Raw genomic sequence first — 14,351 nt, forward strand, 5'->3', positions numbered from 1 at the left:
TCTCTAATAATCTCACAATTAGTATTACTCACGCCTACAAAAGGTTATCCAAAGTTACATTTTTCACTTTCAAGAAATGAATGGCAAAATGAACGTCTATAGAAACAACTCGCACCGGAGCTTGTATACTAGTCGCCCCACGTAAACAGATTAAAAACATTAGACACTGAATTCAGCGTTGAATTTTTCCGTCGGGAGACATTTATTTATCTGATTTGGACGGAGTCTCCGGTGTCAGCATGTAGTCATAGTCAAAAGTAAAGCTGTTCCTCGAGGACGGAGGGCTTTGCGGTTACTCTGTAACATGACAAGCGGCATTTTTAACTTCAAGAGAGAAAAAAGAGATGCTGGAGATGCTGTGTCTACTGTTTATATCTGCTACAACATAAGGGATACCAGGAAATAACTTGTTTCACAGACAATTCGCAACATTAAACAGAACTATATATAGGTATAAGAAGAACAAGGTACTAAAGGACCTTCAGGCCAAAAGCTGCCAGTCTATGAGAAATTCAGAACCCAAGCTTGACATTTATTTGAGAACTGGAGTCCAACCCAACCTTGTGAAATTGGGTTAGGTTCCAGTACCCATCTCAATCGAATTAAGTGCCCACTCATTGCACTTCTTTTATAAGAATTTGTTTCAGAGCCATTATTGGACTTGACTATGCAGCTCTAATAGCATATTTGGGTTTGTCCAGATAAATTATTACCTGGAGCTCATGCCTGGTACTCACTTCATTATTTTGCTTGGATAAAAATGGAAGGATTTTAAAAGCAAGCGAGGCATTTATCTACTCATTTGGCAGGCACTTTTATCCAAAATGACTTACAAATGAGGCAGAATCCAGTCCAAACACATATCAGAGAACAGCTTTAAGGGCTTTGTTTAAGAACTCGGCACAAACAGCCCTTGGAGTTTGAACACTAGGACACAACTTTAGATCCATCATGTCTTTGTGTGTGACTGAGAAGTGCTTTTCATTTATTAGCAGTGTTTTCCACATCTGTAATACACTGCCCAAAATTAAGCTCTGAACATACAGTAGATAAATAACACAAATATATTTTTATTACATTTGAGAAACAGATTGTTTTTTTTTTTTGTTGTTGTTGTTTTTTTTTTTTAAATAGTTGTTATTTAATTCTATGTTTGATTCCAAGAAGGATATAAGCAGTATTAAAGTTTTATTTGAATTTAGGCTGTTTTGTAATTTGTATCAAATGGCCTGACCGGCCGTTTAATGCATTTCACATTTCTTCAAGCTCCTGTCACCTTATACTGATGATTAGCTTCTGTCATGTATAAATTATTTACTATAAACTGTCAGTCAGTGAGACACTAGCCAATCATTGAGCCAGTCAAACATTGAGCTGGTGTATGGTGAAGAGAGTAGATAGCACTCTCTTCTGAGTGTTACACTGCATTGTAATGCAGCATGTCTCAGAGGAAGCACGTGATGCCAACCTTCTCATCTTTCCTATCATACAACAGCCACTACACCCCTCCCCCGCCCCCCAAAACCCCTCAAAAAAATAAAATAAAATAAAAAAATTTAATAAAGTAAATAAAACAAGAGCACAAAATATTATTTGGGTTAGATTGAGTGGAGCGCCCACCGTACAAGTCTCTGTGAATTAGCCGTTACTATAGAAACGGTAACATATCAGAACGAGTCCATTAAAACATGTGATTTGGCCTGCCGTCTCCACAGCTGTCAGAGTTGCTGTTGTAGAAAATAAAGCAACACCTAATCAGATTTGACAATTCAACAGTGTTGTATTACTATGAATAATCATTTAATCATATGTTCCGTTTATTAATATCTGTTCTCACTTTGTTATACTGTAATCCGGGTGTTATCCTGCATGTAATGCTCTGAATGATGCCTGATTAAGGCATTGTGCGTGTCTGTGGGTGCTCAGCTGGAGAACTCCATTTTCAGCTCGGCTTTTAAACACGAGACTCCATGCAGGCTGAGAAAATAACTGTGAATTATCTAAGCTTGGTGCTATCAGTGGGGGAAAAGAGAGAGAGAGAGAGAGAGAGAGAGAGAGAGAGCGTGCTGTAGATATTTAACTATTACTCTGCTCTTACAGCAAATTGCCAGTTAGTTTGTTACTAGGTCAGTATATGTAAAGAATAATTCATGATGGGGTGTGCTGTTGTAGGAAAGTAAATAACGACAGGGCGGTGTGAAGTGGAATTACCGTGTTATGTGTTTTAGTCCTCTTATTCCTCTTATACCATGGTGACTTGCCAACGATTACAATTTTAAATTAATTAAAGATCGACACATCGTTTTGTGTTATCAGTTTGTAGTTACATTAATGTTCTGTAATGTCCATGAACGTCCATCTTGATGTCGGGATTGGGTTGGGAAGGCGGATGCAAGTGCAGATTAGACAAAGACTACGAACATGAAACAAAGCAAAACAAAACACCTAGATACACATGGCAAGAATATGAGAACAACATAGGCTAAGTAACGGTTACAATAAACAAAAGCTAGACAATTGCTGCGTCCCAGTCCGCTTAATATCCATCCTAAATAGTATCCGAGATTAAAATTAATGTGTCCCAAATCGCGATATGTTCAAATGAGTATCCCAAAGGTTCCCGGATGGTCTACTATTTCCGGGAGATTTTTGAAGTGTGGACACTTTTCCGGCTAATCTTGCCGTTTGCTTCGCCAAAGTCAACCTGCAAACGTGACGGACGAGTTTAACGTCCTTGATGCATCTTCAGTATTTAAGTGTAAGAACTTTAATGCTTACCAAAGTTTTTTATTGCTCATAAGATTAATGCTTGGATGTTGTGTAAAAAGAGTACCATTTTAAATAGGTGTGGAAAAATAAATCAAGGGAATGATAAATCAAGTTATATAAAATCAGTTATGTAAGGAATAATTAATGAAGAAAAGCTGAAACGTGACGCGAGTTTGTTTATGGTGACAGTGTGCGTAACTAGGTAACGGCGTTCTCTTCCGTTACGTGACATGTTAGTATGTACCACTAGTCAAAAGTATGTACTTTTTCTTCACAAGGAGTACATACTTTTAGTGCATAGTACAAGTAGGCGAATCGGGATGCAGCAAATGAGACACACAAACTCCAGGGCTGCATCCGAATATCCCTACTACCTTACTATACAGTAGGCGCAAAGCAGTACGCCAAAGGTGTACTATGTCCGAATTTTCAGTATTCATAAACCAATAAGCGAGAAATACCTGGATGACCTACTGCTTCCGCGGAGATTCTGCACTATGGATGCAACGCACACTGCACTATCCCATAAGGCAACAGCGCAGAAGAGCTGTCTGAATAAAAAATGCCGGATGGCAGCGCGTCGGCCTTTTAAGTCGTAGGTCACATGACAATGCCAACATGGCAGATGTAGTACATCCAGATTGTATTCATGCTACACATTTATTCTGAGTGGTACGTACTGTATCATTTGTCAAGCAGTAGGTACTGAATCAAATGCAATACGTACTGTCACAGTATGCAATTTTGAGCGCAGCCCAGAACAGTGACACTAATTAGGCGAAACGGGAAATAGGTGCGGGTGATCAGTGACGCATGTGACTTAGTCATGGGGTGTGCTGGGATAAACGTGTAATGTAATTCCGCATCGTATTCTGCTCTACCATGACACTTGCAGCCTTTCCCATGTTGAAAAGTTAGAGCTTTACTTCTGACTGTTCCAAAGCACTGACACTGGAGACTCCTTCCAAAAATGTCAAATAAACCTTACCTCAATTGTTATGCACTGTTATTATTCATAAATCTGATTCTGTACAGCGTCTGCCATACACATCCCTGTGTTAGTTTCTATTATAGAAACAATAATGTATTAGAACACATGCATTAATATAAACCTGGGATTCGCCTTACTACTGAACGACTGCATCTGACCAATCAGAATCGAGACTTCAACAACACTGTGGTACTTAACGTATAGTAAATACGAACATACGTTATATGTGACTTGAGAGGTTTTTCGGTACACCTCACGCACTTCTCCGTGTCTCTCTGTTCTCTCAGTCGGTAAGGTTTTGCTCCCTCACAATGGTAGAAATTGCGCTCCTCTCAAAACAATGCACGCACCGCTGCTTTATGATTAAATACGACATTACACATACTCTCTCGGTCCCTATAGCGATTTGTGTGTGTTTGTGAATGTAGACGATGAACTCGATACCCTCTAAGAGCTCCCGTCACTCAGAAACCACACGGCAATATGCTGAGTGGCACAGCGCAGTGATTTAATCTCAGGAGGTATTTTTATGGTTTCATATTGTGGTGTGAGTTCTGTTGAACTTTTTTTTTTTCATCCTGGGAATTCTGTGCGTAAGAAGGGCGGGTACGCAGCAGACGTTGATCAATCCACACGTTTTAAATCGCTGAGCTCTTTCACGACCACGCATGTAAAGAAAAGCCCTCAAATCACCTCAAAACATCTTTGACTTGAAAGGGTGATTTTACGGCTATATGTCTGCGATCTATTATTCCAGTTACAGTTGGACAACCTGTGAAGGTGTAAAGATCTGTTGCGCTGTGAGCTATATTAATGCATGTAAGATGTTTCATGTGTTATTCAGCTCCTACCTGGTTGGGAAAAATGTCAGACCTGTCCTAAAAGTGCCTGTGGCTATAAACCCTCGAGCACTAGCCCAAGCGTTAAAATAATTCTTTCCAATTGAAGATTTATCACTCTGTATGATAATTCGTCGCCATGGTTTATTTGTCTGTTCCTTTTCATTTTTCCTGAAGTATTATTTATATATTTGTTGTTGTATTTTTGCTGTTATTCTAACTTTGAAATCTATTGTAATTATCTGAAATAAAAATTATAATCATAACCAAAAAAAAAAAAAAACTCGAGCAGAAAGGATGGTCAGGAGTAGTTCTAAATATACACACATCTTCACGCATTGGAATAACTTATGTCTGATTCGGTGTGAACGTATTTAAAGCCTTAAATAGGTACTCTGGGGTCTTATCACATGATGCGCTTGTCTTAAACCCAGATCAAACTGTACATAATACACATTGATATTCCCAATACATTGTAAATCGTGCATGGCCATGCTTGTTCGCATAAAGAACAACGCCCACAAATTCCCATATGTGGTAAACAGCTTCCTTTTAGAAAGCTCACTTTCGGTGCTGCTTGTTGCAAATGTCCGAGAAGATGAACTTCACTGCCAATAAATTAGAGATACCGTTGCACGAAGTAGAGGAAGACAGAAGCGGTTTATTTTGTACTTTCGAAATAAATACAAAATATGTATTTTAGATGTTATCGCTACTTGTGGGTGCATTGTATTGCCCCGATTATATTTAGAAAACCAGCGACTGTGTGAAAATCTGTCAATGTTGTCATTTCCACGGCCATATTTGAAAATTTGGCTCATAGTTCGTTGGGAAATGTCGGACCTGTCTCCAATTTCTCATTGAAATGGGGCCATGGGGAAAAAAAAAAAAAAAAAACATTTACTAGAGATCAACAAAAATTGCACTGGGCAAACAAACTCGACCGATGAGCAAAGCTGTGTGGGTGAAATCTTAAAGCATGGCATCATCCCATTCAATCTGTAGATTTGTTTTTGAAGACTTGATGATTTTTCTGTTTACGATTGTTTCCTCATTCTGCTTATTATTTCCTACGATTTTCCTCATTATCTGTTTACCCCACGATTACACTCTTCTACCACTAGGGGTTCCAGCATGTGTATGATCGGGAGTGTGTGTAAATATATGCACTCTACACTCTACATATATCTGTACTCATGAACTTGATATATCTCATTCTATGCATAGACACATACAGATGATGCACAAAACTGTCTAAAAGAAGAATCCATTTTTATTATCAGCGAAACCTTATTAAATATCTTTCCTTTGGCAGTATGCCTCTCTCTCGCTCTCTGTCTCTCTCACTGTCTCCGTCTCTCTCTCTCTCTCTCTGTCTCTCTCTCTCTCTCTCTGTCTCTCTCACTGTCTCCGTCTCTCTCTCTCTCTCTCTGTCTCTCTCTCTCTCTCTCTGTCTCTCTCACTGTCTCCATCTCTCTCTCTCCGTCTCTCTCTCTCCGTCTCTCTCTCTCTGTCTCTCTCACTGTCTCCGTCTCTCTCTCTCCGTCTCTCTCTCTCCGTCTCTCTCACTGTCTCCGTCTCTCTCTCTCTGTCTCTCTCACTGTCTCCGTCTCTCTCTCTCCGTCTCTCTCTCTCTCTGTCTCTCTCACTGTCTCCGTCTCTCTCTCTCCGTCTCTCTCTCTCCGTCTCTCTCACTGTCTCCGTCTCTCTCTCTCTCTGTCTCTCTCACTGTCTCCGTCTCTCTCTCTCCGTCTCTCTCTCTCCGTCTCTCTCACTGTCTCCGTCTCTCTCTCTCTGTCTCTCTCACTGTCTCCGTCTCTCTCTCTCTGTCTCTCTCACTGTCTCCGTCTCTCTCTCTCTCTCTCTGTCTCTCTCACTGTCTCCGTCTCTCTCTCTCTCTCTGTCTCTCTCTCTCTCTGTCTCTCTCACTGTCTCCGTCTCTCTCTCTCTCTCTGTCTCTCTCACTGTCTCCGTCTCTCTCTCTCTCTCTGTCTCTCTCACTGTCTCCGTCTCTCTCTCTCTGTCTCTCTCACTGTCTCCGTCTCTCTCTCTCTGTCTCTCTCTGTCTCTCTCTCTCTCTCGCTCTCCCTGTCTCTCTCACTGTCTCCGTCTCTGTCTCTCTCTCTCTTGCGCTCTCTCTGTCTCTCTCACTGTCTCCGTCTCTCTCTCTCTCACTGTCTCCGTCTCTCTCTCTCTCACTGTCCCTGTCTCTCTCTCTCTCTCTCAGTCCCTCTCTTGCTCTCCCTGTCTTTCTCACTGTCTCCGTCTCTCTCTCTCTCTCTGTGTCTCTCTCTCTCTCTCGCTCTCCCTGTCTCTCTCACTGTCTCCGTCTCTCTCTCTCTCTCTCTCTCTCTCTCTATCTATCTATCTATCTTTCTATCTATCTATGCCTCTGTATGCCAAATAAAATGTATTAGTTGAAACTGATATGGACCCATAGGGATGTCTGTACAGACATCAGCATATACAGAGTATGGATGTAACTGAATATGAATGCATTATTCTGATGGAATGTGTGTCCTTAACGACTACAAATACAGCTACAGATAGGCGGAACTGAGATCCCATAGGACGAAACAAAAAAGGTGCATGTGCGCAAGATTTTTACTTTCATGCATAGCTTGAAAACAAAGCTCTTGGGAAGGGTTGCCAGGTTTCACCAAAATTCCCATCCAACTGCATTTCAAAAACTGCACAAAAAGACTTGAAACTTTCCCAAAATATACAGGCATTGGACACGCGAGCTGCATTTTTGTTAGTTTTTTCAGTCTTTGTGTGGGGAAACAAGTTAACAGTGGCGTGCATGCATTTCTATTTGAATTATAGTGCCGCTGCTCCATACATTCCACACAGACCACATAATTTGCACAAGGCAATATTTCTCTGCTGGGTTCTCCAAAAAAGTAATCATTTATTTATTGAAAAAAAAAATTAACATTAACATTCAATGGGCCTTGTTTATCAGTGACTATGTTTACATGCGCATCCAATTCCGTTTAAGGTCTCCTTTCGGGTTGTGACCATATTCAGAATACGATGTTCATATGTGTACATTAATCAGAGTATTCCTGTGTACATGGTTGTTGTGTGTATTTTCTGAATTAGGTTTTTACATGCAACAAATTTCCGATTAAACAGGCATATTCCAAGCTATAAAATACACAAGCTATAAAGGTACACAAGCTATAAAATAAACACACAAGCTATAAAAGTCGAGCAACTTTTTCTGATTTACAGTATATGATATGATCGATTGAGGATTGAATTGAATCTTCTTACACGTAAAGTTTTTTTTCTGAAATTTATGGGATTTTCATGCATACCAAATTTCTTGTCTAAAGGCATGTACAATCAACTTCTAAAATAATCCACTCATAGCCAGCTTGATAAATGAGGCCCATTGTGTGTGTTTCTTGTTCTTAAATGGTCGTTCTAGAAAAACTTCCCTGAAAATCAGAAAGTCATTATAATGAATTGTCACTTAAAGGAACCCATTTTGACTCCCAGTAGCAGCTTTATAGTAGATTCCAGTAGCGTGTCTATCAAATTTCTGGAATATAACAAACCCAAAAACTAAGTAAATGTAATAAAATATTATTATGTAGTGATGGTTGTCAACTTCAACTGCTTTGATTTCCAGCAAATTTCTTAAGATGTGTAAATATTTAATTAACATAAAAAGAGTCAACAATTGAGACATAAACTGAAGACGTTTCACAGACGTTTGACGAACAGAAATGGAATAATGAGTCCCTGAACAAAGCGGGGGGGGGGGGGGGGGGGGGGTCAATATTTAAAGTAACAGTCAATAAGTGGTGGCCAGCAGCTGCTTTAAGTACTACAGTGCATCTTATCCTCATGGACTGCACCACATTTGTCAGTTCTTGCTGTGAGAAGTTCCTCCACTCTTCCACCAAGGAACTTGCAAATGCTTGATCACATGATTACATGTAATTTTCCACTGCAAGGACAATCCGCTGTCCTTCCTGTCCCCCAGTAGCACTGTCTTAGGCGTCTTACATTACAGACATTGCAGTTTATTGCTCTGGATACATCTGCAGTCCTCATGCCTCCCTGCAGCAGGCCTATAGCATGTTCACACAGGTGAGCAGGAACAACATCTTTCTTCTGGTGTTTTTCAGAGTCAGTAGAAAGGTCTCTTTAGTGTCCTAACTTATTGTAACTGTGACCGTAATTGCCTACTGCCTGTAAACTGTTCGTGTCTTAAGTGTCTTAAGGACTGTTCCACAGGTAAATATGCAATATTTGTTTATGGTTCATTGAACAAGCATGAAAACTTTGTTTAAACCCTTTCCAGTAAAGATCCGTAAAGCTTATTTGGATTTTACAAAATTACCATTCAAAACACAGTCTCCTGAAAAAGGGATGTTTCTTTTTTTTGCTGAGTGTTGCTTACAAAGTCAAATTAGACAGAAGATAAAAAGCTTTCCAGAAAGTTCCACAGTTCTTCTGGTTCAGGGGTTGAATGAAGTTATAAGTTATGTTCTGTACATTTTACATTTCTATTTGTTGTTATACTTTCTGAATGAAAAATCACTTATTTTTCCTGAAGCCCAGTTTTTTTCAGTGCTTATGTGCTTTAGCAGTAGAGTACACTATATATATATATATATGTGTGTGTGTGTATATGTATATGTGTATGTATATATATATATATATATATATATATATATATATATATATATATATATATATATATATATATGTATATAAGATGATGATGATGGTCCTGTCCTGTATCCCAGCTGATGACAAAGCACCCTTCCAAGCGCCTAGGCTGCGGTTCAGAAGGTGAGCGGGACGTGCGCGAGCATGCATTCTTCCGCCGCATCGACTGGGAAAGACTGGAGAACAGAGAGATCCAGCCTCCGTTCAAGCCTAAAGTGGTGAGTGGAACAAACACACACATGAGTACACATGTAGAAGATGTGCACATGCACTGAGTCACAACTTTTTTTTACTGTCGGAACTAGTGTAGGCGAAGTAATAATTGAACTAGCATTAATTAGTGTTAGGAAAATGCAGTGGCCTTACACATTGTTGTAGTTTATTTAACTATACCCGCATGTCCAATTGTGTTGTATTTTTATTTTTTTATCATGTTAGCAAAAAAAGTAATTATTTAATATATGTAATATAGCGACAGAGTAAAATGTTTAAAATGTTAAAAAAAAAAAAAATGTGTGTGTGTGTGTGTGTGTGTGTGTACGCTACTGGCAGCAGTCTGTCATGGGTATGTGGTCGGTGTTTCTCGGCCCATAAGCATCTGTCTCAGTGACAAATGCAGCAATCGAAGAAAAAGCCAGCCATGCCAAAATGAGGTCAGGTTTGAGTTGTGGGTCTTTGTGACCTGATTTCCCATAAAGCCACAGTACAGGACTCGCTTTAGTCTGGAACATCAGCACGACTATCACCTGGCGTATAGCATACATGTTTTTTTTTTTCTTTACACTGAGCGACCCAGAAGATGCACACAGACGTCATCGTCATCATTTCCAGACGTCTGCCGTAATATAGTCATGCTTAGCGGTAGGGATGAAGCGGTTACCGGTTTCACGATAAAATTCCCTGACGGTCAGTATTACCATGTTACATTTAATTGTCATTAAAACCGTCACGATTATCGCTATCGATAAAACTCACGATAAAAGCTGTCCACACACACCCAGCACGAGTCTGATGCAGGCACAGTATGCGGCGTTGTTTTTTGAGCGTGAAAAAACACTACAATTAAAAACCGAACCCGTCCGCTCAGTTCGGCACGAGCCGAACGAGTCGGTGTCGCAGCACAGATCAGCTGGAATCAGATTTCATTTATCACGTGACGAAAGTGAGGCGAGATGGCGGAAGATTCGGTTTAATATAAGCGAGTCTGTCATTGTACTGTTTTGTTGTTGTGTTTTCCATTAAGAATAATAATGAACCCACCATTCAAGCAATCGCCGCTAAGTCGAATGCGAAAGTGGAAAAAGCGCACGGGCGTTCATAAGCCATTTAAAAGCGAGGGGGGAAAAGAGGAAGAAGCGCCAAAGCAACTTTCTTCTGGCAAGCTCTGCAGACAGGGTTACCATCTTCTATTAAGTTTCCCCTCAGCATTTTTATAAAATCCAAACTATAACCGCACTTCAGATTCGGTCCTCTTGGAAGGTTGGAAATTCTCCCAAGCGCCGTCACTTCCTTCCGCCCTGTTCTCCAACTGAACTAAATGATCGCCGCAAGCCTAGCTTTATGCTCAAATATAATAACACCTGTTTAAATGATTTCAGCGTGTGTATCAGAACTTTTTGTACATTTTCAGCACAATACCATGATAATACCGATAACCGTGATAGTTTTGGTCACGATGATCGTGGTAGGAAATTTTCATACCGTTACATCCTCATTTCCGACAACATTGTGCCGATGCTCGCACCTGAACCTCGGCCTAGTCACAAACCTTCGTGACTCTACTTTGCATATACAGTGCCTTCCAGAAATATTAACCCCCCCCAAGCCCCGCCCCCCACCACCTTTAGTTTCAGTGCCTTGTTGCTCTTTAGACGATGGGGAAATCTACAGTAAGTTAAAAAAAATTGTGAACCTCCACAAGTCTGGCACCTCCTTAGGAGTAATCATAGTTATAGCTGCATTTTACACCGTTTTTAAACATGGTGTGTCTCTTACTCCATAGCGCTCAGTTCTGCAGTGAGTCTAAATCCCTGTTCTCACCTAAAATATAGATCATGCGTCAAAATATATGTGTCATGTGTCAAAATTGATATATCGCTCATGCTTGTATCTTTCTCATTCGTAAGTCGCTTTGGATAAAAGCGTCCGCTAAGTGAATAAATGTAAATGTCATGTAAAATCCTACTCGATTCAATGGAACTATCCGGCCATATCCAAAGTGTGCTCAGGTGAAAGTGATGCTCAAGTATTTAGAGAGTAAAAGGTGAGTTAAATTTAGTTTGTCATGTTTTCTTGGGAAATCTAACTTTTATTACTTACCTAAAGTTGTTACTGTAAAAGATGCTCCTTTTAAAGCAAGCACACCATTTTGCACTTGAAAACATCACTCAGTCTTTGTAAATTTGCTGGTCATATTCATGACTAATCCTATGTAGTTTGATAGTGGATTAATCACAAATAAAATATCGTGCAAATAACCAATATTTACCGTTAGCTAGAATCTGACTAGACTTACTAACTAATTATGTAAGAAGCAATGCTAGTCTAACTGGATATTAGCAAAGAAAACAGGCTAGCATAGTTAAATGTTAGCAGTTAATGTTGTGATATTAGCTACAGTTACCTCATCATGCTTTGTAAAATTATATGAAGTTCATGCTTTGCAGCTGAGGTAAATGAGAGACCTTAATTTATGCGAGTCTTTACTTACTTCGGCATATTGAAAACTTTACCGAGGTAAGCCCAGTGGCTCTCATCCTCAAGTTCAACACTACAGTCCGCAAATATGTGCTACAAGTTGTGCGGGTACAAACTGGGGACACGAGACAACCTGTGCCATAAAACTGACTGGAGGAATTTATTGATGCCAATCATTTAGATCCTTCACGCAGTGCATAAAATCAAGCAAAGCTCATTTTGGGTTGAGCGCAACAAAGCAAACTAGTATGAACTAGAAAATGAATGGCCTCCTGTCACTTTCTAGTGTGAATGCTGGGTAACAGATACTGTATCTTCCGCTGGATAAAGGTGAGTGGGTTCAGGTGTGTGTTGAAGCAGATAGAGCTGGACCCGAACCCAAATCTATTTCGGCTCAATACGACCTCATTTTATATTTTATTTCTCAGACGTTTGCTGGCAGAGTGCATGAATAATTGATTTCTATTATTCGGCTTTATAATAAATATAAATCGGGTGATTATCGGGAACGCAAGACGTGCGGCGCACACACTATATACAAGTTTAGGAATGGAATTACGCAGTGACCGAAAAAGTGTTAAACAAATCAAACTTATTTTCTGTCCAAATTCTTCGACGTATATTTGATTTCACCCGGGAGGATTTTCTTAAAGTTCTCAAATAGTCTGAGCTCCTCACTGCTTCCCCTGATGTCTAAATGAAGACTACTTCAGTTCATTTTAAGTAAATACTATTTACTGTAACTAAAAATTACTTATTAAAAAAAATACATTTGTGTATGCGTATGCATTTGTGTATCAGTTTCCTTTCTTCAGGCATGTGTGTTTATACTTATTTATACATGTTCTTATAGACATACAGTGTTGTCTAAGTGTGTTTGTGTTAAAATCACATAATACTGTACTAACGAGTATGTTTGCATGTAATATATGAATACTGCCATGGTACATAGTTTAGTAGTATGTATACCGTAATTGGCATTCTGTTTACCATGTATAGTATACATACTAGAGGTGTGAGTGGGACTGTTTCTTTTTCAGAATAAGAAACATTTTACTGTAAGTTGTGCTCACAGGAATTGGTTTTGGAGTTGCAATGGGCTGGAGCGGTTACGTATCTAGATTGCTATGCTGTTATTGCTATGCTGGTGACGTGTGGTTCGGGAGGTTATGGACCTGAGGTTGTTGCTTGGATGTTTGGGTCCAGCAGCAATTTCCTAAGCTCTCCTCTATGTCCTGATGGTGTACAGGTCCTTGATTTTGGTGTGTCCATAGCCGACGACCTTCTTAGCTGAGTGGACCACTTGCTACAATCTGGTCTTACCTCTATTGCAGACTGATCTAGTCTGTAAAGAAGTCAGTGAGCACTATCTCTATGATGGCCCGTACAGTCTTTTCCATATTGCTTGAGAGATACTGAGCTTCCTGAGCTCCCGAAGGAATTCTGACCCATCCCACTCACTCTCACAGTTATTACTGTTTGTACAATAATTTCTGACTAATCTAGTTGGTTCTGTTTCTCAAAATGTAATCAAATGAGTTATTTAAACTAGCGTGTCCCAGTGCACACCTATCATACAAACTGCTTGTTACTGTGCCTGCTTCTTTGTATTTAGTACTTGTGGGTGGCACACTATTTTGTTATATGATTTTGTGTTATAGCATGTGGATTTGGTAGTAACTTAAACATGTTGTGTTCTGTCAGTGGGAACAAAAAGCTCTATATCCTCAGTATATAGCCAGAATATCATTGTCTGTGCAACATCAGTAGTTCTTCTGCAGGTGCTGGGAGGTGGGAGCTCAGTGGTTACGGCAGTGGACTTCCAGTTGGAGAGTTTTGAGTTCAATTCCCACTGGGCCCTCGAGCAAGGCCCTTAACACTCGGTTGTATACAGTAAATGTGAATAATGTGAGTTCCTCTTGATATGGTTAAATGCCGTAAATGTACTGAAGGGTTCTATGTAAGATGTTTTGCAGTAAAAGAGTACTTAGCTACAATTGGTTTAATTGTTGTGCACGGTGGCTTAGTGGTTAGTACGGTCGCCTCACACCTCCAGGGTCCGGGGTTCAGTTCCCGCCGGGGCCATGTGTGTGCGGAGTTTGCATGTTCTCCCCTTCCTCCGGGTACTCCGGTTTCCTCCCCCAGTCCAAAGACATGCATGGTAGGCTGATTGGCGTGTCTAAAGTGTCCGTAGTGTATGAATGTGAGTGTGTATGTGATTGTGCCCTGTGATGGATTGACACCCTGTCCAGCGTGTACCCCGCCTTGTGCCCGATGCTCCCTGGGATAGGCTCCAGGGTCCCCGTGATCCTGAAGAAGGAGTAAGCGGTAGAAGATTATTTATTCTGAAATGATTCTGCACTCGC

The 14,351-nt window shown here is 40.2% G+C and overlaps 1 protein-coding gene across 2 annotated transcripts in view; it reads left to right on the forward strand.

Moving 5' to 3' along the window:
* prkcaa (protein kinase C, alpha, a) overlaps nucleotides 1-14,351 on the forward strand; it is a 191,435-nt gene that overhangs the window by 168,965 nt on the left and 8,119 nt on the right. For both annotated transcript variants that reach the window (XM_047158872.2, XM_017482159.3), the window contains one exon: nucleotides 9,366-9,506. In XM_047158872.2, the coding sequence (XP_047014828.1) occupies nucleotides 9,366-9,506 (141 nt within the window). The remainder of the gene's footprint in view (nucleotides 1-9,365; nucleotides 9,507-14,351) is intronic.

Source organism: Ictalurus punctatus, chromosome 12, assembly GCF_001660625.3.
Source record: "Ictalurus punctatus breed USDA103 chromosome 12, Coco_2.0, whole genome shotgun sequence".
NCBI lineage: Eukaryota > Metazoa > Chordata > Actinopteri > Siluriformes > Ictaluridae > Ictalurus > Ictalurus punctatus.